At 36.1% G+C, this 26,380-nt stretch overlaps 1 protein-coding gene across 1 annotated transcript in view; it reads right to left on the bottom strand.

Annotated features, from left to right (window-relative positions):
* The window catches only part of STXBP5L (syntaxin binding protein 5 like), a 404,610-nt gene that overhangs the window by 236,305 nt on the left and 141,925 nt on the right, over window positions 1-26,380 (bottom strand). Inside the window, exon 5 of the mRNA XM_034659194.1 lies at window positions 19,336-19,436. Within this exon, the coding sequence (XP_034515085.1) occupies window positions 19,336-19,436 (101 nt within the window). The remainder of the gene's footprint in view (window positions 1-19,335; window positions 19,437-26,380) is intronic.

Raw genomic sequence — 26,380 nt, 5'->3', positions numbered from 1 at the left:
AGTATCATGTCATCTGCAAAGAGTGAGAGTTTGACTTCTTTGCCAATTCGGATGCCTTTTATTTCTTTTTGTGGTCTGTTTGCTGAGGTTAGGACATCTAGTACAATGTTGAACAGCAACGGTGATAGCAGACATCCCTGTCGTGTTCCTGACCTTAAGGGAAGAGCTCTCAGTATTTCCGTATTGAGAATGATATTTGCTGTGGGCTTTTATAGATGGCTTTTACGATATTGAGGTACGTTCCCTCTATCCCACACGTTGAAGAGTTTTAATAAAGAATGCTGTATGTTAAATGCTTTTTCTGCATCAATTTGGAAGATCAAATGGTTCTTGTCCTTTCTTTTATTTATGTAGTATATGACATTGATTGATTTCCAGATGTTAAAACCACCTTGCAGTCCAAGAATAAATCCCACTTGGTTGTGGTGAATAATCCTTTTAATGTACTGTTGGACCCTATTGCCTAGTATCGTGGTGAGTATTTTGGCATCCATGTTCATCAGGGATATTGGTCTGTCATTCTCCTTTTTGATGGAGTCGTCTAGTTTTGGGATCAAGGTAATGCTGGCCTCATAGAATGAGTTTGGAAGCTTTCCTTCCATTTCTATTTGAAACAGCTTCAGTAGAATAGGTATTAATCCTTTAAATATTTGTTAGACATCCCCTGGGAAGCCATCTGGCATTGGACTCTTGTTTTTTGAGAGGTTTTTGATAGCTGCTTCAATTGCCTTGCTGGTTATTGTTCTGTTCATATTTTCTATTTCCTCCTGTTTTGGTTCTGGTGTTTATAAATTTCTAGTAATGCATCCATTTCTTCCAGATTGCCTAATTTGTTGGTATATAGTTGCTCATAATATGTTCTTAAAGCTTTATTTCCTTGGTGGTGGTGTTGTCTCCTTTCATTCATTTTATTAATTTGGGTCCTTTCTTCTTTTCTTTTTGATAAGTCTGGCCAGGGGTTTATCAATCTTATTAATTCTTTCATAGAACCAGCTCTTAGTTTCATTGATCTTTTCTACCATTCTTCTGGTTTCTATTTCATCGATTTCTGCTATAATCTTTATCATTTCTCTTCTCCTGCTAGGTTTAGGCTTTTTTTGCTGTTCTTCCTCCAGCTCCTTTAGGTGTAAGGTTAGCTTGTGTATTTCAGATTTTTCAAATTCTTTGATAGAGGCTTGTATTGCAATATACTTTACTCCTAGGATTGCCTTTCCTGTATCCTAAAGGTTTTAAACAGATGTATTTTCATTCTCATTAGTTCCCATGAATTTTTAAAATTTCTCTTTAATTTCCTGGTTGACGTATTCATTCTCTAGTAGAATATTCTTTAATGTCCAGGTGTTTAAGTTCCTTCCAAATTTCCACTTGTGATTAAGATCAACTTTCAAAGCACTGCAGTCTGAAAATATGCAGGGAATAATCACAATCTTTTGGTATCAGTTGAGATCTGATTTGCCACCCAGTATGTGATCTATTCTGGAGAAAGTTCCATGTGCACTCAAGAAGAATGAGTATTCTGTTGTTTTAGGATGGAATGTTCTGTATATATCTGTAAAGTCCATCTGGTGCGGTGTGCCATTCAAAGTCCCTGTTTCTTTGTTGATCTTCTGCTTAGATAATCTGTCCATTGCTGTGAGGGGGGTGTTGAAGTCCCCTACTATTAACATTTTATTATCAATGTGTTTCTTAACTTTGGTTATTAATTGGTTTACATAATTGGCTGCTCCAATTATGGGGGCATAAATATTTACAATTGTTAGATCTTGTTGGATAGATGTTTTAAGTGTGATATAGTGTCCCTCTTCATCTCTTGCTACAATCTTGGTTTGAAATCTAATTTGTCAGATATGAAGATTGCTACCCCAGCTTTCTTTTGATGTCCATTAGCATGGTAAATGATTCTCCATAACCCTCAATTTCAAGGTGGAGGGTCTTTTGATCTCAAATGAGTCTCCTGCAGATAGCATATGGATGGGTCTTGCTTTTTTATCCAACCTGATACCTGTATCTTTTGATTGGAGCATTTAGCCCATTTACATTCAGAGTAACTATTGAATGGTATTAATTTACAAGATATGCCCTAGTCTTGCCTGTAGATTCCCTGTTTCTGTAGACTGCCTCTGCTTCTTTCTGGCCTATATTACTCTTGGGGTCTCTCTTTGCTTACAGGGTCTCCCATAATATTTCTTGCAGGGCTGGCTTGGTGGTCACATATTCTTTTAGTTTCTGTCTGTCCTGGAAGCACTTTATCTCTCCTTCCATTCTGAATATAATGGAAGCCTTACCAGATAAAGTATTCTTGGCTGCATGTTCTTCTCATTTAGTACCCTGAATATATCATGCCAATTCTTTCTGGCCTGCCAGGTTTCTGTGGATAGGTCTGATGTTAGTCTGATGTTCCTCCCTCTGTAGGTTAGGAGTCTCTTGTCTTCAGCTGCTTTCAGGATTTTCTCTTTGTCTCTGAACTTTGCAAGCCCCACTATTATATGTTGGGGTGTTGATCTATTTTTATTGATTTTGGGAGGAGTTCTCTCTATCTCTTGGACATGAATGCTTCTTTCCTTTCCCAATTTAGGGAAGTTCTCAGCTATGATTTGCTCAAATATACCTTCTGGCCCTCTCTATTCACCCTCAGGCACTCCAATAATCCTGACGTTACTATGTTTCATAGCATCACTGATTTCCCAAAGCCTCTCTTCACAGGCTATTAGTTGTTTTTCTCTCTTTTCCATAACTTCCTTCCTTTCCATCAACCTGTCTTCTAGATTACTTACTCTCTCTTCTGCCTCATTCACCCTAGCTGTTAGAACATTCAATTTAGACTGTATCTCAGTCACAGCATTTTAAATTTCAGCCTGATTAGATCTCATTTCTGTACTAAGTTTCTTTTATGCTTTTTTTCAACCCCAGGTATTAACTTTATAATTGTAATCCTGAATTCCATCTCTGACATCTTACTTATATCTATATCAATTAGATCTGTGGCAGAGAATATTACCTCCCATTCCTTCTTTTGTTGTGAATTCCTCCTTCTAGTCATTTTGCCCAGAGAAGACATAATGAGTGAGCAGAATCAAAAATATCACCATGAGCCAAGCAAAATACACACCAGCCAAATCCAAAGAGATCAGAAACCAAAACAGAAAAGCAATAAAAAACATAACAAAAGGAAACAAAACAAAAACAAAACAAAAAGGCAGGGAGGGAGGAGAATATAATCTCACAGGGTGGACAAAACAGGGTGATCCACTTGTTCCTGAGTGGATATTGGTCTGTGTGTTAGAAGAAACTAAATCCCAAAATTGCAAAGAAAGCAAAACTCGATATATATACAAAAATAAGATTGAATAAAGTAAAAGGAGGCCAAAAACGAGGCAAATATCTATAAAATGTAGATGTAAAAAATAAATGTTAAAAATCAACTTAAAAACAAAGAGTTGATAAAATAAGAAACTAGATGAAAAGGAAAAAAAGAAAAAATAGAAATGGAAAATTTTAGACTTAAAGATAAATGAATCACAAGAAAAAAACCTCTAGTTCTATATACTATTTTCCCCTAGCACTGGAGTTTTATAGTCTTTTGGGAATCCATAAACTTGTTGTGCACCTGTTTTTCCAGTTGATCTGAGGGAGGGGCCTGCTGTGCTGCTTCTCAGGTGTCTTTGCCTGGGCGGAGTGGCACTGCCCCTTGCCAGGGGGCTGGGCTCAGTGTAAGCTGGTCCTCTGTGTGGCTTTTGTTCCCTGAAGGCTTTCCGAGTCTCTTTAGAGGATCAAAATAAAAATGGCCATGTCCTAATCTCCAGCCCCAGAGCCAAAAGATTGCTGTCCTCCCACCCCCTTCAGTAAACCCTCTGGGACAAATGGTGTTCACTATTGTGTGTGCCAAACTCTGCAGACTCCTGAGCTTTGTGTCCATAGCTACCCTTCTGGGGAGAGTCTGAGGGTCCCACATTACTGCCCTTTCTGGGGCCCTGGTGCTGAGAGGGGTCGAGGGATCATGCACAAACCCACTCTGCCCCTCCCGGGGATGGTGTACAGTCCCCACATTTGAGTCCTTTGCAGGGTGCCCAGGCGAAGAATGTTCACCTGATCAGGATGGTTTATGGCGATCTGAGCTGAGAGCCCCCTCCTGGGCTTGCTGACCATAACCAGTTTCCCTGCTCCACTGCTTAGGCACTCTACTGACTCAGGCATCCCCATTAGTTCTGTGATTCCTGGGATCCTGAGAGCACAATGATCCACCTAAAATTCTGCATGTTTCATCCCCTGAGCCCATTTGAGACAGAGATGCCTCTCACTGGAGCAGATTTCTAAGGGTTCTGATTTTGCCCTCTGGGGCTATATCACTTTCCGGTAGCCAGCTTATGGATGCTCTCCCCACTCCATTTTTCTTCCAATATCTCCCCTCAGTTTCACTTCTCCATACCTCCTACCTTGCAAAAAGAAGTTGCTTTTCTACTTGTAGAGCTCCAGATATTTTTTTCCTTACATCTCAGGCTGAATTCACAGGTGCACAGAATGGTTTGATAGTTATCTAGCTAAATTCAAGGGACAAGATGAAATGAGGTTCCCTACTCTTCCAGCATCTCACCTTCTCCTTGCAACATTATAATAGCCAACATATGGAATCAACTTAAATGTCCATCCATAGATGAAGGGATAAAGAAGATGTGGTATATATATATACATAATAGAATATTAAACAGGCATAAAAAGAATAAGATCATCCCACTTGGAACAACATGGATGGACCTAGAGGATATAATGCTAAGTAAAATAAGTGAGTCAAAGAAAAACAAATACCATATGATTTCACTCATATGTAGAATTTAAGAAACAAAACAGATGAACAAAGAAAAAAAGAGACAGGCAAAAAAAACAGACTCTAAAATACAGATAACAAACTGGTGGTTGCCAGATGGAAGGTGGGTAGGGGGATGGATGAAATAAAGGGTACATTTATCTTGATGAGCAATGAGTAATGTATGGAGTTGCTGAATCATTATGTTGTACACCTGAAACTAATATAACAATGCACATTAATCATACTTAAATAAAAAAGATGTATCTTAAGCTCATGGAAAAAATACATTGGACTGAATGATACTGCAAATATACAAAATCAAAACTTATGAAACACAGCTAAAGCAATGCCACAGGGGAATTTATAGCACTAAATACTTACAGTAGAAAAGAGAAAAAGTTTCAGGTCAATAACTAAGCTTCCACCTCAAGAACCTAGAAAAATAAGAGCAAAATAAACCTAAACCAAGTAAACAAAAGGAAATAATAAAGAAAAGAAATCAATGAAACTGAAAATAGGAAAGCAATGGAGATGATCAGTGAAACAAAAAGCAGGTTCCTTGAAAAGTTCAATAAAGTTGAAAAATCTCCAGCAAGATTCACAAGAAAAAAAAGACATAAAATACAATTTACCAATATTACAAATGAAACATGGAATATCACTACAAATCAGGCAAATTTAATATGATAAATAACAACTCTATACAAATACATCTGACACTGTAGGTAGAATGGACCAATTCCTCAAAAAGCACAAATTGGCAAAATTCTCCAAATTTGGAATAAATTGAATAGTTCCATAACTATTAAGAAAATTTAATTTATAATTTTTTAATTTCCAGAAAAGAAATATTCAGGCTCAGATTCACTAGTGGATTCTATCAAACATTTAAAGAAGAATTGAAAATCTTTTCCAGAAAACTTAAGAGGAAAACTTTCCAAATTCATTCTATGACACCAGCATTACCTTGATACCAAGACAGATAAGGACTCCATTAAAAAACAGAACTACAGGCCAATAATCCCTGATGAACATGGATGCAAAAATTCCCAATAAAATGCTAGTAAACTGAATCCATCAGTATATTAAAAGAATCATTCACCACAATCAAGTGGGATTTATTCTAGGGATAAAAGTATGGTTCAGTCTGCAAATCAATCAATATGATACATCACATTAACAAGAGAAAGGATAAATACCATATGATCATCTCAATAGATACAGAAAAACCATTTGACAAAGTACAACATCCACTCATTATAAAAACCCTCAACAAAGTGGATTTAGAGGGAACATACCTCAACATAATAGAGGCCATCTATGAAAAACCACAGCTAATATCATCCTAAATGAGGAAAATATTGACAGCCTTTCCTCTTTAGTTAGGAAGAAGACAGGGATTCCCCTCTCACCATTATTAATTAACATAGTACTAGAAATCCTAGCCACAGCAATCAGACAAAAATAAAGAAAAAAGGCATCCAAACCGAGGAAGGAAAGAATCAAAGGAAGGAAGGAAGAAGTCAAACTTTCACTATTTGCAGATAATAGGACACTATATATAAAAAAAACCTGAAAGATTCCACCAAAAAATTGCTAGAACTGAAACACAAATTCAGAAAAGTTATAGGATACAAAATCAATGTACAGAAATCTGTTGCATTTCTATACACCAGTAATGAAGCAGCAGAACGAGAAATCAAGGAATAAATCCCTTAATTTACAATTGCACCAAAAACATTAAGCTACCTAGGAATAGGGGCATCAGGGTGCTCAGTCAGTTAAGCATCTGCCTTTGACTCAGGTCATGATCCCAGGGTCCTGGGATCAAGCCCCATGTCAGGCTCCCTGCTCAGCAGGGAAGTCTACTTCTTCCTCTTCCTCTCCCTCTGCCCCTGCTCATGTGCTCTCTCTTGTTCACTTGCTCTCTCAAATAAACAAATAAATTTAAAAAAAAAGATACCTAGGAATAAACCTAACCAAAGAGGTGAAAGACCTACACTCTGAGAACTATAAAACACTGATGAAAAAAACTGAAGATGACACAAAAATATAGAAAGGCATTCCATGCTCATGGATTAGAATAACAAGTACTGTTAAAATGTCTATACTACCTAAAGCAATCTACACATTTAATGCAAACCCTACCAAAATACCAACAGACAAAAACAAACAATCCTGTAATTTGTATGAAACCACAAAAGACCCTGAATAGACAAAGCAATGTTGAAGAAGAAAAGCAAAGCTGGATGCATCACAATTCCAGACTTCAAGTTATATTACAAAGCTGTAATGATCAAAACAGTATGGTACTGGCACAAAAACAGACAAAAAGATCAATGGAATAGAATAGAAAATCCAAAAATGAATCCACAACTATATGTTCAATTAATCTTTGACAAAGTAGGAAAGAATATCCAATGGAAAAAAGATAGTCTCTTCAACAAATGGTGTTGGAAAAACTGGACAGCAACAGGCAAAAGAAACTGTACCCTTCCTTACACCATACACTAAAGTAAATTCAAAATGGATGAAAAACCTAACTGTGAGACAGAAAACCATAAACATTGTAAAGAAGAACACAGGCAGTAATCTCTTTGAAATCCAGCCATAGAAACTTTTTATGAGATAGGTCTCCTGAGGCAAGGAAAATAAAAGCAAAAATAAATTACTGGGACTCCGTCAAGATAAAAAGCTTCTATTCAGCGAAGGAAACAATCAACAAAACTAAAAGGTAACTTACAGAATGGGAGAAGATATCTGCAAATGAGGGTTAGTATCCAAAATATAAAAAGAACTTATAAAACTCAACATCCAAAAAACAAATAATCAAGTTAAAAAATGGGCAGAAGACATGAATAGACATTTTACCAAAGAAGACATATAGATGGCCAACAGACACATGAAAAGATGCTCATCACTCATCATCAGGGAAATACAAATCAAAACTTCAGTGAGATATCACGTCACACCTGTCAGAATGGCTAAAATTAACAACAGAAGAAACAACAGGTATTGGTAAGGGTGGGGAAAAGGGGGAACCCTGTCGCACTATTGGTGGGAATGTAAACTGGTGCAGCCACTCTGAAAAGCAGTACAAAGATTCCTCAAAAAGTTAAAAATAGAACTACCCTATAATCCAGCAATTGCACTACTAAGTATTTACCCAAAGAATACAAAAATAATAATTTGAAGGAATACATGTACCCTGATGTTTATAGCAGCAATATCAACAACAGCTAAATTATGAAAGCAGCCCAAGTGTCCATTGACTGAAGAACGGACACAGAAGATGTGGTGTGTGCATATGTGTATGTGTATATATATATACACACACACACTCACACACAATAGATTATTACTCAGCCCATAAAAAGAATGAAATCTTGCCATTTGCAACAACATGAATTGAGTAAAAGAGTATTATGCTAAGTAAAACAAGTCAGTCAAAAAAGGCAAATACCATTGACTTCAATAAAACAAATGAACAAAGGGAAAAAATAGAGGGGCAAACCAAAAAACAGACTCCTAACCATAGAAAACAAACTGATGGATATCAGAGGGGATGCAGGAGGGAGATGGGTTAAATAAGTGATGGATATTAAAGAGTGCACTTGTGACGATCATAGGTGTTGTATGGAATGCTGAATCACTACACTGTACACCTGAAACAAATATAACACTATGTTAACTAACTGGAATTTAAATAAAACTTTAAAAAAAGAACAGCTAATTGTATACTTTATTTTTTTTTTTTTAAAGATTTTATTTATTTATTTGACAGAGATAGAGACAGCCAGCGAGAGAGGGAACAGAAGCAGGGAGAGTGGGAGAGGAAGAAGCAGGCCCACAGCGGAAGAGCCTGATGTGGGGCTCGATCCCAGAACGCCGGGATCACGCCCTGAGCTGAAGGCAGATGCTTAACCGCTGTGCCACCCAGGCGCCCCTAATTGTATACTTTAAATATGTAAAATTTTAATTTGTCAATTAGAACTCAAAAAAGTGTGTGGGTGCAGGAGGAATAAGTTACACATCAATACTTCTCATGAATACAGACATAAAAGTCCTTAACAAAAAATTAACATAGAATTGAGTAGTATATAAAAAGGCCAAGAGGGGCTTATTCCAGGAATGCAAGGTTAGCTCAATTGTATACTTTAAATATGTAAAATTTTAATTTGTCAATTAGAACTCAAAAAAAAAGTGTGTGGGTGCAGGAGGAATAAGTTACACATCAATACTTCTCATGAATACAGACATAAAAGTCCTTAACAAAAAATTAACATAGAATTGAGTAGTATATAAAAAGGCCAAGAGGGGCTTATTCCAGGAATGCAAGGTTAGCTCAACACCAGTTCATCAATGTGATTCACCATATTAACAGGCTAAAACAGAAAAGTAACATGATCATACCAATGATGAGAAACAGTATTTGACAAAACTCTATACTCATTCATGATAAAAATTATCAAAAATGACATTAGAGGGTATTTTCTTGACTTAATAAAGAGCAGCTACAAAAATCCTACAATTAAAATTATACTTAATGGTGAAAGACTAAACGTTTTCCTCCTAAAATCAAGAACAAAGCAAGGATGCCTGCTCTCATCCCTCTCCTTCAATATAGTATTGGAAATTCTATCCAGTGCAAGAAAGCAAGAAATGGAAATAAAAGCCTGTAGATCAGAAAGGAAGAAATAAAACTTTTCTATTTTCAGATAACACGATGGTCTACATAGAAAATCCCAAGGAATCTACAAAGAAACTCTTAGAACTAATAAGTGAGTTCACCAACACTGCACCATATAAGATAAACATACATATCTCAATTGTGTTTGTATATAATAGCAATGAACATGTGGAAAGGAAAATTTTAAATGCAGTATCATTTAAAGGCACTCAAAATATGATATACTGAGGTATGAATATTAAAAAATATATACATGTATGCTAAAAACTACACAACTCCAATGAAAGAAATGAAAGCTCTAAGTAAACATTCTATGTTCATGTATTTTAATACTCAACATAGTAAAATGTTGATTCCCATTGTTATAAAATTCAGTCAAGACATTTTTGTAGGTTTTGTAGTCATGGTTTTCTAAAATTTATATGGAAAGACAAAGGAACTAGAATAGCTAAAGCAACTGTGATAAAGAATAAATAGGAGTAATAAGTCTACCCAATTTCAAGACATAATATATAACTATAGTAATCAAAACTGTTTGGTATTGGCAGAAAGACAGATATACAGATCAATGGAACAGAATAAAGAACACAGAAAAGTAAACCCACTTAATATGTACAACTGACTCTTGACAAATATGCAAGGCAATTCAATGAAAGAAGGTCAACAAAAGGTACTAGAGAAATGGATATCTATTGAGACAAAAATAAATCTCTACCTAAACTTTAAACATTATACAAAAATTAACTCAACACAAATCACACACTGACTTGTAAAATATAAAACTTTAACCAAAAAAAAAAAAAAAAGAGGAGAAAATCTTTGGGATCTGGGTCTAAGCAATGAGTTCTTAGATTTGACGAAAAAGTATAATCCATAATGAAAAAATTAATAAATTGGGCTTTATCAAAACTTAAAACATTTTCTCTATGAAAGATCCTGTTAAGAAAGTGAAAAACAAGCTATAGACTGACAGAAAATATTTGCAAACCATATATCTGACAAAAGAGTAGTATCTAGAAAAAATTTTTAAATTCTCAAAACTGAATGGTTAAAAAAAATACAAGAGAAAGGCATAACAAACTGAAAATCAACTACTTTTATTGGACTTACTTAGGGGAGAACCAGTCTCAGGACAAGCTACAACCTACCATCTAAAAATCTCTATATAAGAAGGAGTTTTTAGGGAAACCAAAGAAACAAGGGACACAAAATATCAAGGACAATAGAAATATGTGTAACTAGAGTTACAGCAAACATCAATACAGCCTAGCTCTTTAACACATCAACATAAAACCTCACACTTAAAGTCTATCCATCTCAACACCTATTATCTGACACATATGTCAAATTTTAATCAAAAAATTACATGGCATGCTAAAAGGCAAGGATAAAAGTCTGAAGAGACAAAACAATGTCAGAACCAGACTCAGATATAACAAAAATAACAGAATTATAGAACAAGTAATTTTTAATGACTATGACTAATATTTTAAGTGCTCTAATGGAAATAGAAAACACACAAGATGGATAATGTAAGCAGAGATATAAACTCGAACAAAGATTCAAATGGAAATGTTAGATATTAAAACAACTGTAAATGAAGTGAAGAATGCATTTAATGAGCTCATCAATGCAGTGGACATGGCCAATAAAACAATCAGTAAACTTGAACACAGATTATCAGAAACTTGACAAACTTTTTTTTTTTTTTAAAGATTTTATTTATTTATTTGACAGAGATAGAGACAGCCAGCAAGAGAGGGAACACAAGCAGGGGGAGTGGGAGAGGAAGAAGCAGGCTCATAGCTGAGGAGCCTGATGTGGGGCTCGATCCCATAACGCCGGGATCACGCCCTGAGCTGAAGGCAGACGCTTAACCGCTGTGCCACCCAGGCGCCCCAGAAACTTGACAAACTTGAACACTAAGAAGAAAAAGAAAACAAAAAGAATAGAATATCCAAGAATCATGTGACAGTTTCAGAAGGTTTAACAAACATATAATTGGAATACCAGGAGAAGAGAAAATGAACAGAATAAATATTTGAAGAAATAATGACTAAGAACTTTCAAAATTAATGACAGACACCAAGCCACAGATCCAGGAAGCTCAGAGAACACCAAAGAAGATAAATAAACAAAATCTACAGCTAAGCATGTCATATTTAAACTGCAGAAAACCAACAACAAAGAGAAAATCTAGAATAAAGCTGGCATGGTGGGGGGGAGGAGCCTACTTACCTATATAACCCATATAGAAAAGAAAAAAAATTACAGATTTCTCATCAGAAGCCATGAAAGAAAGAAGAGAGGGGAATGAAAGAATTGGTATTGGGGTTCAAAAAACTCACCAACCTAGATTTCTATATCCAGAAAAATTATCCCCCAAATTTGAAGAAATAAAAATATTCTCAGAAAAACAAATTTTAAAAATGGGAAATTCTTTGCCAGTAGAGCTGCCTGGCAAGAAATGTTAAACATTTTTCAGGGAAATGGAATCTTCATTAAAAGAAGAGCTTGAGAGAAGAAATAAGTGAAGGCAAAAAACAAATTTTATTTAATTGATCTAAAAGATAAACATCTGTTTAAATTAATAATAGCAACAATATACTGTGCCCTTATTGGAAACAGATTAATTAAATGGCAACAACGTCATGATACATAGGATGATTTGAGAATAATCTGCTATAAACTAAAGTCACTACCTATAAAGTGATATGTGTTATACGAAATTTTTTATTGAGCTATAATTGCCATATAACATTGTGTAAGATTGAGGTATACAAGGTGCTGGTATGACATTCATATATTGCAATATGATTACTACAGTAGTGTTAGCTAACCTTTATCATGTCACATAATTATTTCTTTTTTGTGTTGAGAACAGTTAAGATTTACTCTCTTAGAAACTTTGAAGTTCATAATACAGTATTGTTGCCTAGAGTCAATATGTTGTACATTAGACCTTCAGAAATTATTTATCTACAAGTTGCAAGTTTGTACCCTTAAACAACATCTGGCCAATTCCCCCATCTGCTGGTAACCACAATTCTACTCTGTTTTTACAAATTCAGTTTTTTCTACATTCCATATTATATAAGTGATATCATACCGTGTTTGTCTTTCTCTGACATATCTCACTTCGCATCTCAAGGTCTATCTAGGTCTTTGGCCAACTAATCTTTGATAAAGCAGGAAAAAACATCCAGTGGAAAAAAACCAGTCTCTTCAATAATTGGTGCTGGGAAAATTGGACAGCTACATGCAAAAGAATGAAACTTGACCACTCTCTCATACCATACACAAAGATAAACTCCAAATGGATGAAAGACCTCGATGTGAGACAGGAATCCATCAAAATCCTAGAGGAGAACATAGGCAACAACCTCTACGACATCGGCCAAAGCAACCTTTTTCATGACACATCTCCAAAGGCAAGAGAAACAAAAGATAAAATGAACATGTGGGACTACATCAAGATAAAAAGCTTCTGCACAGCCAAGGAAAGAATCAAAAAACCTAAGAGGCAGCCCACGGAATGGGAGAATATATTTGCAAATGACGCTACAGATAAAAGACTGGTACCCAAGATCTACAAAGAACTTCTCAAACTCAATACGTGAGAAACAAATAAACAGATCAAAAAATGGGCAGAAGATATGAACAGACACTTTCCAATGATGACATACAAATGGCTAACAGACACATGAAAAAATGTTCAAAATCATTAGCCATCAGGGAAATTCAAATCAAAACCACACTGAGATACCACCTTACGCCAGTTAGAATGGCAAAGATAGACAAGGCAAGAAACAACAATTGTTGGAGAGGATGTAGAAAGGGGATCCCTCCTACATTGTTGGTGGGAATGCAGGTTGGTGCAGCCACTCTGGAAAATAGTGTGGAGGTCCCTTAAAAAGTTAAAAATAGAGCTACCCTATGACCCAGCCATTGAAATACCGGGTATTTACCCCAAAGATACAGATGTAGTGAAGAGAAGGGCCATATGCACCCCAATGTTCGTAGTGGCATTGTCCACAATAGCTAAATCTTGGAAGGAACCGAGATGCCCTTCAACAGATGACTGGATTAAGAAGTTGTTGTCCATATATACAATGGAATATTACTCAGCTATCAGAAAGAACAAGTTCTCAACATTTTCTGCAACATGGATGGCACTGGAGGAGATAATGCTAAGTGAAATAAGTCAAGCAGAGAAAGACAATTATCATATGATTTCTCTCATCTATGGAACATAAGAACTAGGATGATCGGTAGGGGAAGAAAGGGATAAAGAAAGGGGGGTAATCAGAAGGGGGAATGAAACATGAGAGACTATGGACTATGAGAAACAAACTGAGGGCCTCAGAGGGGAGGGTGGTGGGGGAATGGGATAGACCGGTGATGGGTAGTAAGGAGGGCACGTATTGCATGGTGCACTGGGTGTTATACACAACTAATGAATCATCTAACTTTGCATCAGAAACCAGGGATGTACTGTATGGTGACTAACATAATATAATAAAAAAACATTAAAAAAATTACAATGAGATATCACCTCATACCTGTCAGAATTGCTAAAATCAACAACACAATAAACAACAGGTGTTGGTGAAGATGTGGAGAAAGGGAACACTTGTGCACTTTTGGTGGGAATGCAAACTGGTGCAGCCACTGTGGGAAATGGTATGAAGGCCCCTCAAAGAGTTAAAAATAGAACTATCCTATGATCCAGTAATCGCACAACTGGGTATTTACCCAAAGGAGACAAATATACTAACTCAAAAGGATACATGCACCCCCATGGTTTTAAGGAGCATTATCTACAATAGCCAAATTAAAGAAACAGCCCGTGTCTATCAATTAATGAATGGATAAAGAATATATGGTGTGTGTGTCCGTGTGTGTGTGTATGTGTTTGTATATATACATACTATGCAATAGTATTCAGCCATAAAAAGGAATGAAATCTTGTGATTTGCAACAACATGGATGGAGCTAGAGTATTATGCTAAGCACATTAAGTCAGTCATGAAGATAAATATATTATTTCACTCATACATGGAATTTAAGAAACAAAACAAATGAGCAAGGGGAAAAAGAGAGAGAGAGAGAAACTAAGAAACAGACTCTTAACCATAGAGCATAAACTGCTGGTTACCAAAGGGGAGGTAGGAGTGGGGATGGGTAAAATAGGAGATGGGTATTAAGGAGTCACTTGTTGTGATGAGAACTGGGTGATGTATGGAATTGTTGAATAACTAATTGTACACCTGAAATGAATATTACACTGTATGTTAACTATACTGGAATTAAAAAAAATGTTTATGACTAAACCTAACAAAAATGTGGAAGACCTCAGAGAAATTTATTAATGTTATTTAGAAAAATCAAAGAAGACTTAAGGAAATGGAGGGATATAACATATACCATGTTCATTGGTTGAATGATTCAATGTTGTCATTGTGAATGACAATGAATGAATATTGCCATCCCCCATCATCATGGGATATGTCAGTTCTCTTCAAACTAATCTACAGATTAAAAGTATTTTTTTCTTATTGATTGTGTAATTGGAGGTTTGAACCTCTTAATCCTATTTACCTGTTTTGCCCACCACCCCCTACCCTGGCAACCACCAGTTTGTTCTATTTATAAGTCTATTTGTTTTATTTTGTTTTGTTTTAGATATTACATGTAAATGATATCATATGGTATTTATCTTTCTCTGATTTATTTCATTTAACATATACCCTCTAGGTCCATCTATGCTATCACAAATGGTAAGATTTCATTCTTTTTTATGGATCAGTAATATTCTATACACACACAGATACCACATCTTAACCCATTCATCTATTGATGGACACTGAGGTTTCTTCCAAACCTTGGCTGTTATAAATACTGCAATGAACATGAGTCCATATATCTTTTCAAATTAGTATTTCTAATCAAAATCTCAGCAAATGTGTTTGTAGAATTTGACAAGTTATCTCTAAAATTTAAGTGGAAAAACAAAAGCTAATTTTAAGCAAGAGAATTAAAGTAGAATGGTTAATCAAATTGAAGAATATTCACTAAATTGAATACCACATAACAATGAAAGTAATAAACTATAGCTACTTGTAATGTGGACGAAATTTATAAATATAACATTGAGCAAAAGAAGCCAAACACAAACAAGAATTTATGTATGATATCATTAGTGTAATTTTCCAAACAACAAGCAAAACTAATCTACAGTGTTTGAAATCAGGATAGTATTACATCTGGGGGTTAGATAGTGATTGAAAGGTAAAACAGGGGGGTTTCTGTGGATCTAGTAATTTTCTGTTTCTTGATTTTTGTGTTTGTTACATGGGTAGATTATTTTATGGTGTACACTTAACATTTACACTGGGGTTTTTTTAGTGGTTTTTTTTTTTTATTATCATATGATTTCTCTCATCTATGGAACATAAGAACTAGGATGATCGGTAGGGGAAGAAAGGGATAAAGAAAGGGGGGTGATCAGAAGGGGGAATGAAACATGAGAGACTATGGACTATGAGAAACAAACTGAGGGCCTCAGAGGGGAGGGGGGTGGGGGAATGGGATAGACTGGTGATGGGTAGTAAGGAGGGCACGTATTGCATGGTGCACTGGGTGTTATAAGCAACTAATGAATCATTGAACTTTACATCGGAAACCGGGGATGTACTGTATGGTGACTAACATAATATAATAAAAAATCATTAAAAAAAAGATTTTATTTTTAAGTTATCTCTATACACAACGTGGGGCTTGAACCCATAACCCTGAGATCAAGAGTTGCATATTCCACCAACTGAGCCAGCCAGGCACCTCTACACAGTTTCTTGATTTGGTAACATTTACACACACACCAAAGAGAAAAAGAAAATAAGGAAGCTTTTCATATACTGATAAGGAATGATCTTTAGAATAAATTACAAAGAGAATGAAACAAGGTACAAAACTGCATAACATGCTATAATTTGTGTAACAGAAATATATATATTCATATTTGCTTATATATACATAAGGTAAAAAATTATGTTACATATAATTGCCTTTATGTGTACATAATAAATCTCTGGAAAGATATAGTAAATTAATAGGTAACACTGCTTGTCTCCATTGATGGGGACTAAGTGCCCAAAGAAGAGGAGTGGAAGGTAAATCCTTCACTGTATATACAGCTTACATCTTTTGAATGTCAAACCAGGTAGATATGTTAATTATTCAAGAAATTTTAAAAATAAACATAATGCAAATTACCTATATGAAGCCATAGTATATTTTAAATTGGGGTTATAAACTTCCCCAAAAGCCAACTCCGACGGATCAAGTTTGCTAGATAATTTCATAAATTATAGGGTTCTTAAACTATTCCTTCCCTGCAGCTTAGTTAATATTCCTTGGAAGTACTCTGATGATATCAATTAGCAGAACACCACAGATAGAAAAAATAAGCTCTGATATAATAAGTACAAATAAGTTAATGTCTTTATGTCATAGTCTACCTATCGAATTTTAATTGAAAACCAAATAAAAGAAGTCTATGCTTTTCCCATTATACAATTTATGATCAGTGATAGCAAGGACTATTAACATGGTGAAAATATGAATGTCTTATTCATTTTTAGATCATGCAGCACAGAAATCAAAACAGTTGTTCTTCCATATTTAGCTTTAAAATCAGATATGAAAGGAATCCAAGGATCTTTTACCAGAAGCAGCTGAAATATCTAAACCTATTTCTCAGCAGTTACTGCCTTCAAAGATTATAAGACCAAAGGTTGAAGGTGCTTATAAGAAAAAATAAATGAAAACCTAAAATGTATAGCACAAACTATATAAATTAAATATATATATGGCACAAACATAAGGATATATAGAAATTTACATAGTTCTGGCTAATTTAAGAAGGCTTAGAGTTCCAAAAGATGTTTAGTTAAATTCTCTTTTACAGGCCTAAGCTTCCATTCACCATACCTTTAAAAATATTTCCCCCTTCAGTAAATTTTGATAGTTAATGATTATTTAACTTCAAGATAATGATTATTTTCAAATTCAAGATAATGAATTTATCTTTGTCAAAAGATAGATATCATATTTTTGTAAGCATTAAAATAAGCAATGCCTACAAAATTCTATCATTCTATGATATGTCCAAAAACTGTCAGCTTGGTCTTTTATGTTGGTAACAGGTAAATCCACATCAATTGAGATAATAAAATTATAACTGAAAATCATCACCATCAATTGTTTCTTTCCCCCACCCCACAAGGGCCATAAAAGGGGCCAGAACATTTCCCTCAACATTCCAACTGTGAGGGTGAAAAACCTATTTTGTCCATCTACACAGAAGTGTAGGGCCAGATGTACTCAAATCATTGAAACAAACAAACAAAAATCTCACAAGCAGAGAAAGGGATAAAATCAATATGTCGATGTCCGAGTAATATTTTTAGTGATAAAAAACAGGGACAGTATAACAACTCTTGAATGATTTTTAATTTTTTAATATCCTGAAATTTCTGTTGCATTACTTACTTTAAAATTTAAGATAATATAACCAAAATTAGATTTAATCTAAATAAATTCTATCTAGTTTTAGCAGACATCTAAAATATAAATTCCCTCCTCTCAAAATACACTGGATATAATAAAATTTCCATTGATGCTGAATACTAAAATACTGTAGACATAATACTCGAATATTACTCAGAATATTGAAGGTTAATGATTTAAATAGTACAGTATGCACACAAGTAGAAAAAGAAAAACTTCAGGTAAATAAAAGAACGTCTGCATAACTGCCATCCTTTTTTCTCACATACTTATGAAAACAGATTTACTTCTTTAAACTCTGTCCATATAGTGACAATCACTTATTAAACTATTACCATTCAACAAAATAAAATAATCACTATCTTGAGTTCTTAGCAGTGACTGCCTGCCTCCATTATTCACCTACCTCAGTTTGAATAGTACTTGCTAATCTGTGTAAATTTACTTCTCAGGGGTTTCTTTTTCTTTCATTAACATCAAATTTTCCTGTGATGGCCCTTCTCATTCACTGCAAAGAGTTAGATTGTTTTCCAAATAATAAACAAATATCAGGTTATTTTTCAGTTTAATTACAGAGACAGGTAATGAAATACAAATATTACTTATCTCCAGGTGGATTATCAGTTAAGTAGATGTAAATTATGTTCTAGGTCTAATTGACGCCAACATTAGAAACATTAAAGTTTGGTAGTTTGTACAAATAAAATCTAGTAACTTCTCCCATATCCATTCATTTAATTTTCTCTTTCTGATTACTAATATTTCATTCTAAAATGGGGGAATCTAAATTCTCATCAAATTTCCATCTTGGAAAAGTATTGTTCAACACTTAGTACCAACATTTTTTGAATCTAAAACTTTGGTTTCAGGGATTTTTTTCATGTTAAAATATTTAAGCAAAAGAGTTTAGTGTAGGACATAACGGCCATGATCAAAAGGTGTAAAAAAACATTTTGTATTTACTTCACTTTTAAATTTTAGGTCTGAGTTTTCAGCACCGTGGCCTAGGGAAAGAAAAATGCATCACTGCTGCTGTGCCAGTTTATAGCAAGAACAGAAATGTTAGGAGTTCCTCATTAGATGATTGAATCTAAACGATTATGAATTTTCTATGAATTTTCTATGAAAATGAGTTACTATAAAAGCAAGCATTATTTCTAGATATTAAGATTGAGATTCTGAAAAAAACTAGTCTTTTGAAAGTTAACCTTAAACTTCTCAGGAAACACTTCTCATACATCAAGAAATTGTTTAACTCAGACATTCTTACCGTTCTCGGTTAAATTTAAGAGAATGAAGAATAGCTGGCCTTTTTTGTCTAAGATTCCACAAATGAAGGGTGTCATCTGAACTTGCACTAACCAAAGCACCCTGAAACAAAAAAGAAGACAAAGTGAGTGACTTCCTTACAGTTTTTTGTTAAGCAAAAACAACAAGCTAATGTACTGAATTTTTCACTACTTGAAGAGTTATTTGTATCTATAAAACCTGGAAATATAAGGAAAAACAATTGTACATACTTCAATCAGGAAGGCTAAGAATGCTGAGTAGAAAGCAAGTGAACTACTACATATAGATTGGTATGAATGACTAGCTCAAGGAATATGCATTTACCACTAGAGAGAAATAATTACTGTAAGCATCATTAGAACTTTAAGGATTTTTGTATTTTCTTTGGGAAAAACTAAGTTTAATTTTCTTGTCTCTAATATTCACACACATACTATGTAGTTTCCAGAAAAGAAAATATTCAACCCAGTTTTAAAACTGCAATCTGGTCATAAAAAAATTCACCATTTGCAAGGATTTTCTGTACAGTTGGAAAGTATATATTCTATCTAAAAAGTATATTTGGTATAATTTATTTTCAATAAGTAACTTGTTTCAAAAGCTTCATCTATGGGGAACGAGGGTGGCTCAGTTGGTTAAATGTCTGCCTTTGGCTTAGGTCATGATCCAGGGCCCCAGGTCAGCTCCCTGCACAGCAGAGTCTGCTTCTCCCTCTCCCTCTGCCCCTCTGCCCTCCACTCATACGCCCTCTCTCTCTCTAACAAATAAAATCTTAAAAAAAAAAGAGCAGCTTCATCTATGATAAAAGAAAACATCTTTAATAAAAGAAAATGCCTCTCCAGCCAGAAGTCAGTATAACTACAAAAATAATACCAATTTTTTTACATTATATCCAAATACAGATGAATTATATTTCAAAAACAATAGGATGTTTTCTACCTCTTAATATGGCAGACACCATAAAGGCAGAAAACTAGTGGCCATGTATGATTTCATACATAAATATGTTTAAACTATTTACTTGAGTTAAGTAAGAACAACTTAAACTATGTCAGAACTTTTACTATTACGAGTTTCCCAGCTAAAAATGCCAATCCTTGCCCTATGACGAAGCCTGAAGGTAATCTAGAGTACTGAATGTGTTCTTTATTTTTTTAATGTTTTTTTATTATATTATGTTAGTCACCATACAGTACATCCCTAGTTTTTGATGTAAAGTTCCATGATTCATTACTTGCACATAATACCCAGTGCACCATGCAATATGTGCCCTTCTTAATACCCATCACCAGCCTATACCATTCCCCCACCCTCCTCCGCTCTGAAGCCCACAGTTTGTTTCCCAGAGTCCATAGTCTCTCATGGTTCATTCCCCTTTCTGTTTACCCACCCCCCTTTCCTCTTCCCTTTCTTCTCCTACCGATCTTCGTAGCTATGTTCCATAAATGAGTGAAACCATATGATAATTTTCTTTCTCTGCTTGACTTATTTCGCTTAGCTTATCTCCTCCAGTCCCGTCCATGTTGCAGCAAATGTTGAGAAATCGTTCCATTTGATGGCTGAGTAATGCTCCATTGTATATATGCGCCACATCTTCTTTATTCATTCATCTGTTGAAGGGCATGTCGGCTCCTTCCAAGTTTAGCTATTGTGGACAATGCTGCTATGAACATTGGGGTGCATAAGGCCCTTCTCTTCACTACGTCTGTATCTTTGGAGTAAATACCCAGTACTGCAATTGCTGGATCATAGGGTAGCTCAATTTTTAACCTTTTAAGGGATCTCCACACTGTTTTCTAAAGTGGCTGTACCAAGTTGCATTCCCTCCAACATGAAGGAGGGATCCCCTTTCACCACATCCTCTCCAACATTTGTTGTTTCCTGACTTGTCAACTTTTGCCATTCTAAATGGTGTAAGGTGGAATCTCAAAGTGGTTTTGATTTGAATTTCCCTTATGGCTAATGATTTTTGATCATATTTTCATGTGTCTATTAGCGATTTGTATGTCTTCATTGGAAAAGTGTCTGTTCATATCTTCTGCCCATTTTTTCATTTATTTGTTTCTTGTGTATTGAGTTTGAGAAGTTCTTTGTAGATCTTGGATACCAGTCTTTTATCTGTAGCATCATTTGCAAATACCTTCTCCCATTCCGTGGGCTGCCTCTTAGTTTTTTTGACTGTTTCCTTGGCTCTGCAGACGGTTTTTATCTTGATGAAGTCCCAAAAGTTCATTTTTTCTTTTGTTTCTCTTATCTTTGGAGATGTGTCATGAAAAAAGTTGTTGTGGCCAATGTCAAAGAGGTTGCAGACTATGTTCTCCTCTAGGATTTTGATGGATTCCTGTCTCACATCGAGGTGTTTCATCCATTTGGAGTTTATCTTTCTGTATGGTGTGAGAGAGTGGTCAAGTGTCATGCTTTTGCATATAGCTGCCCAATTTTCCCAGCACCATTTATTGAAGAGACTGTCTTTTTTCCACCGGATGTTTTTTCCTGCTTTGTCAAAGATTAGTTGCCCAAAGAGCCGAGGGTCCATTTCTGGGTTCTCTATTCTGCTCCATTGGTCTATGTGTCTGTTTTTGTGCCAGTACCATGCTGTCTTTGTGATCACAGCTTTGTAGTACAGCTTGAAATCCAGTAACGTGATCCCCCCAGCTTTGTTTTTCCTTTTCAACAATTCCTTGGCGATTCGGGGCCTTTTCTGGTTCCACACAAATTTAAGGGATGTTTGTTCCAGTTCTTTGAAAAATGTCATTGGTATTTTGATTGGGATGGCACTGAAAGTGTAGATTGCTCTGGGTAGCATGGACATTTTAACTATGTTAATTCTTCCAATCCATGAGCATGGAATATTTTTCCATCTTTTTGTGTCTTCCTCAATGTCTTTCAAGAGTGATTTGTAGTTTCTAGAATATAGATCCTTTACATCTCTGGTGAAGTTAATTCCGAGATAACGTATGATTTTTGGTCATATTGTAAATGGAATGGATNATTTTTGGTCATACTGTAAATGGAATGGATTCCCTAATTTCTCTTTCTTCAGTCTCATTATTCGTGTATAGAAATGCAACTGATTTCTGAGCATTGATTTTGTATCCCGCCACATTACTGAATTGNACTGAATTGCTCTATAACTTCTAATAGTTTAGGGGTGGATTCTTTTGGGTTTTCCATATAGAGTACCATGTCATCTGCGAAGAGAGACAGTTTGACTTTTTCTTTGCCGATTTGGATACCTTTTATCTCTTTTTATTGTCTGATTGCTGTTGCAAGGACTTCTAGTACTATGTTGAATAATTATGGCGAGAGTGGGCATCCTTGTCATGTTCCTGATCTTAAGGGAATGGCTCTCAGCTTTTCCCCATTGAGAACGATATTTGCTGTAGGCTTTTCATAGGTGGTTTTTATGAAATTGAGGAATGTTCCTTCTATCCCTCACTCTGAAGTGTTTTAAGCAGGAAAGGATGCTGTATTTTGACAAATGCTTTTTCTGCATCTATTGGGAGGGTCATATGGTACTTGAGTCTTTTCTTATGATCTATCACACTGATCGATTTGCGAATGTTGAACCACTCTTGCATCCCAGGGATGAATCCCACTTGGTCATGATGGATAATCCTTGTCTGTAATTCTCCTTTTGATGGGGTCTTTGCCTGGTTTGGGGATCAAGGTAATACTGGCCTCATAGAATGAGTTTGGTAGTTTTCCTTCTGTTTCTATTTTTTGAAACAGCTTCAGGAGAATAGGTATTATTTCTTCTTTGAATGTTTGGTAGAATTCCCTGGGGAATCTGTCAGGCCCTGGACTCTTGTTTTTGGGGAGGTCTTTGATCACTGCTTCAATCTCTTCAATTCCCTGGGGAATCTGTCAGGCCCTGGACTCTTGTTTTTGGGGAGGTCTTTGATCACTGCTTCAATCTCTTCATAATTAATCGGTCTGTTTAAACAATCAATTTCTTCCTGTTTCAGTCTTGGTAGTTTACAGGTTTCCAGGAAGGCATCCATTTCTTCCGGGTTGTTTAAATTATTGGCATAAAGCTGTTGATAAAAGTTTCTAATGATACTTCCTATTTCATTGGTGTTGGTTGTGACCTCTCCCCTTTCATTCATAATTTTATTAATTTGGGTCCTTTCTCTATTCTTTTGAATAAGTCTGGCCAGTGGCTTATCGATCTTATTTATTCTTTCAAAGAACCAGCTTCTACTTCTGTTGATCTACTCTACTGTGCTCCTGGTTTCTAATTCATTGATGTCTGCTCTAATCTTGATCAACTGCTTTCTAGTGCATGGGTTAGGCCTGTTCTTCTGTTCCAGTTCCAGCTTCCTAAGGTGAGAATATAATAACTGCATTTTAGATTTTTCTCTTCTTTTGAGTGAGGCTTGGATGGCTATGTATTTTCCCCTTAGGACCGCCTTTGCAGTGTCCCTTATGTTTTGGACCGTTTTTTTTTTTTTCATTCTCATTGGTCTACATAAATTGTTTAATTTGATTTTTAATTTCCTGGTTTATCCAATCATTCTTGAGCAGGATGGTTCTTAGTTTGAAGTGTTTGAGTTTCTTCCAAATTATTCCTTGTGATTGAGTTCCAATTTCGAAGCATTGTGGTCTGAGAATATGCAGGGAATAATTTCAGTCTTTTGGTATCGGTTGAGACCTGTTTTGTGAACCAGAATATGGTCTATTCTGCAGAACATTCCATGTGCATTTGAAAAGAATGAGTATTCTGTTGTTCTGGGGTGTAGTGTTCTATATATATCTATGAGGTCCTTCTAGTCTAGTATGTCATTCAAAGCTCTTGTTTCTTTGTTGATTTTCTGCTTAGGTGATCTGTCTATTGCTCATAGTGGAGTGTTGAGGTCCCCTACTATTAATGTATTTTAATCTATATGTCTCTTTATTCTGGTTAAGAGTTGGCTTGTGTATCTTGCTGCTCCCCTGTTGGGGATGTAGATATTTATAATTGTCATATCCACTTGTTAGATACATCCTTTAAGAATAATATAGTGCCCTTCTGTATATCTAACTACAGTCTTTAGTTTAAAATCTAATCTGTGTGATATAAGAATTGCTACCCCAGCTTTCTTTTGAGGTCCATTGGCGTGAAAGATGGTATTCCATCCCTTTACTTTCAGTCTGAATGTATCTTTTGGTTCAAAATGAGTTTCTTGTAGACAGCAAATGGATGGGTCATGTCTTTTTATCCAATCTGCAACCCTGTGGCATTTTATGGGAGCATTTAGGCCATTTACATTGGGACTGATTATTGAGAGATATGATTTTAATGATACCATGTTGCCAGTAAAGTCTTTGTTTCTATAGATTGTGACTTTCTGTTCTGTATCACTCTTGGGAACTTTTTACTTTTATAGAACCCCCTTTAATATCTCCTGTAGGGCTGGTTTTGTGGTTATGAAATTGGTCAGTGTCTGGCGATCTTGGAAGGTCCTTATCTCTCCATCAATTCTGAATGACAGCCTTGCTTGATAAAGGATCCTTGGCTGCATGTTTTTCTTGGATAGAGCTATAAAAATGCCCTGTCAACCCTTCCTCTCATTCCGAGTCTGTGTAGATAGGTCTGATGTAATTCTGATATTTTTTACTCTGTACGTGAGAAACTTTTTTGCCCTGGCCTCTTTCAATACTGTATCCTTGGATCTAATATTTGCAAATTGCACTATGACATGATGTGGCATAGGTTTGTCATGGTTGAACTTGGGAGGGGTCCTCTCTGCCTCTTGGATGTGAATGCTTATTTCCTTTGCCAGATTAGAGAAGTTTTCAGCTGCAATTTGTTTAAATATCTCTTCTAGACCTCTCTCTTTTCTACACCCTCTCAGGGATGCCGATGATTCTGACATTGGAACGTTTCATTGAGTCAGTAATCTCCCATAACCTACATTCTTGAGATTGGATTTTTTTGAGCCCCATTTTTGTTTTAACTTTCTCTTCTACCATCCCATCCTCCAATTCACTAATTCGTTCTTCTGCCTCATTTACCCTGGCCATCAGAGCATCTAGCTTTGACTGCATTTGATTCATAGCACTTTTAATTTCTGCCAGATTCATTCTCATTTCTGCCCTTAGAGATTCTATATTCTTGTTAATATTTTCATTAACATTTTTTTCAAGACTACACATCATCTTGACCATTGTTACTCTGAACTCCATTTCTGATAATTTGATTATATCCATATCCATCAGTTCTGTGGCAGAGGCCACAGACTCATTATCTCTTCTTTGCTGGGGGGGATTTCTCCTTCTCAACATTCTGATGAGGAGAGGTTGCGGTGTTGTCCAGATCCCAAATTGTGGACCAGGACCCAGGGAGTGTGCACTTGTTTTATAGGGACCTTAGGGATGTGGGCTTCTTGATTTTTCAGCCTGCCCCTGGGGGAGAGGCATGCTGCACTGATATTCAGGCAACCCTGTTTGGGTAGAGTCTTCCTGTCCCCTGCAATGGGGGATGGGGATAGGCACAATGTGAGCTGGTATTTCTGAGCTTTTGTTCTCTGGTGGCTTTCCCTGGTGGTTTTCTGTGGCTCTTCTGAGAGTCAGAGCAGGAGTGGCTGAATCCTAGCCTCTGTCTCAGAACAGAGAGATCACAGTCTGCTCTCCACTGAGCTCTCTTGGCCTCTTTAACTCTGTTTCTGTTGGTGCTGCTAAAAACCCTGCAGCGTCCCGGGTTGTGTACCCCACAGTCGGTGTCCCAGCCCTCATTTCCAGGGCCGGCATGCCTCTGTCCTTTGTGTTTCTAACACCACCAGCTGCCCCGGTTCCTGCACGCGCTCCCGAGCTCTCTGTTTCAGTGTGGTTCGCACTCACTCCAGAACTCTGGTTTTCAGTCAGGTCTCGCTCATGCACTCCCGAATTCCTGTTATCAGTCCAGTTTCAATGAGTGCTCCAGAGCCCCGGTTGTCAGTCTGGACACGCGCCTACTCCCAAGCTCCTGGCTCCAGTCTAGTTCCAGTGAGCGCTCCAGAGCTCCGGATTTCAGTCTGGTCGCACGCATGTTCTCAGGCTCACAG

This window comes from Ailuropoda melanoleuca, chromosome 1 (assembly GCF_002007445.2).
Source record: "Ailuropoda melanoleuca isolate Jingjing chromosome 1, ASM200744v2, whole genome shotgun sequence".
Lineage (NCBI taxonomy): Eukaryota > Metazoa > Chordata > Mammalia > Carnivora > Ursidae > Ailuropoda > Ailuropoda melanoleuca.
The sequence above is the reverse complement of the archived record's forward strand: the minus strand, read 5'-3'. Positions and strand labels throughout refer to the sequence as shown.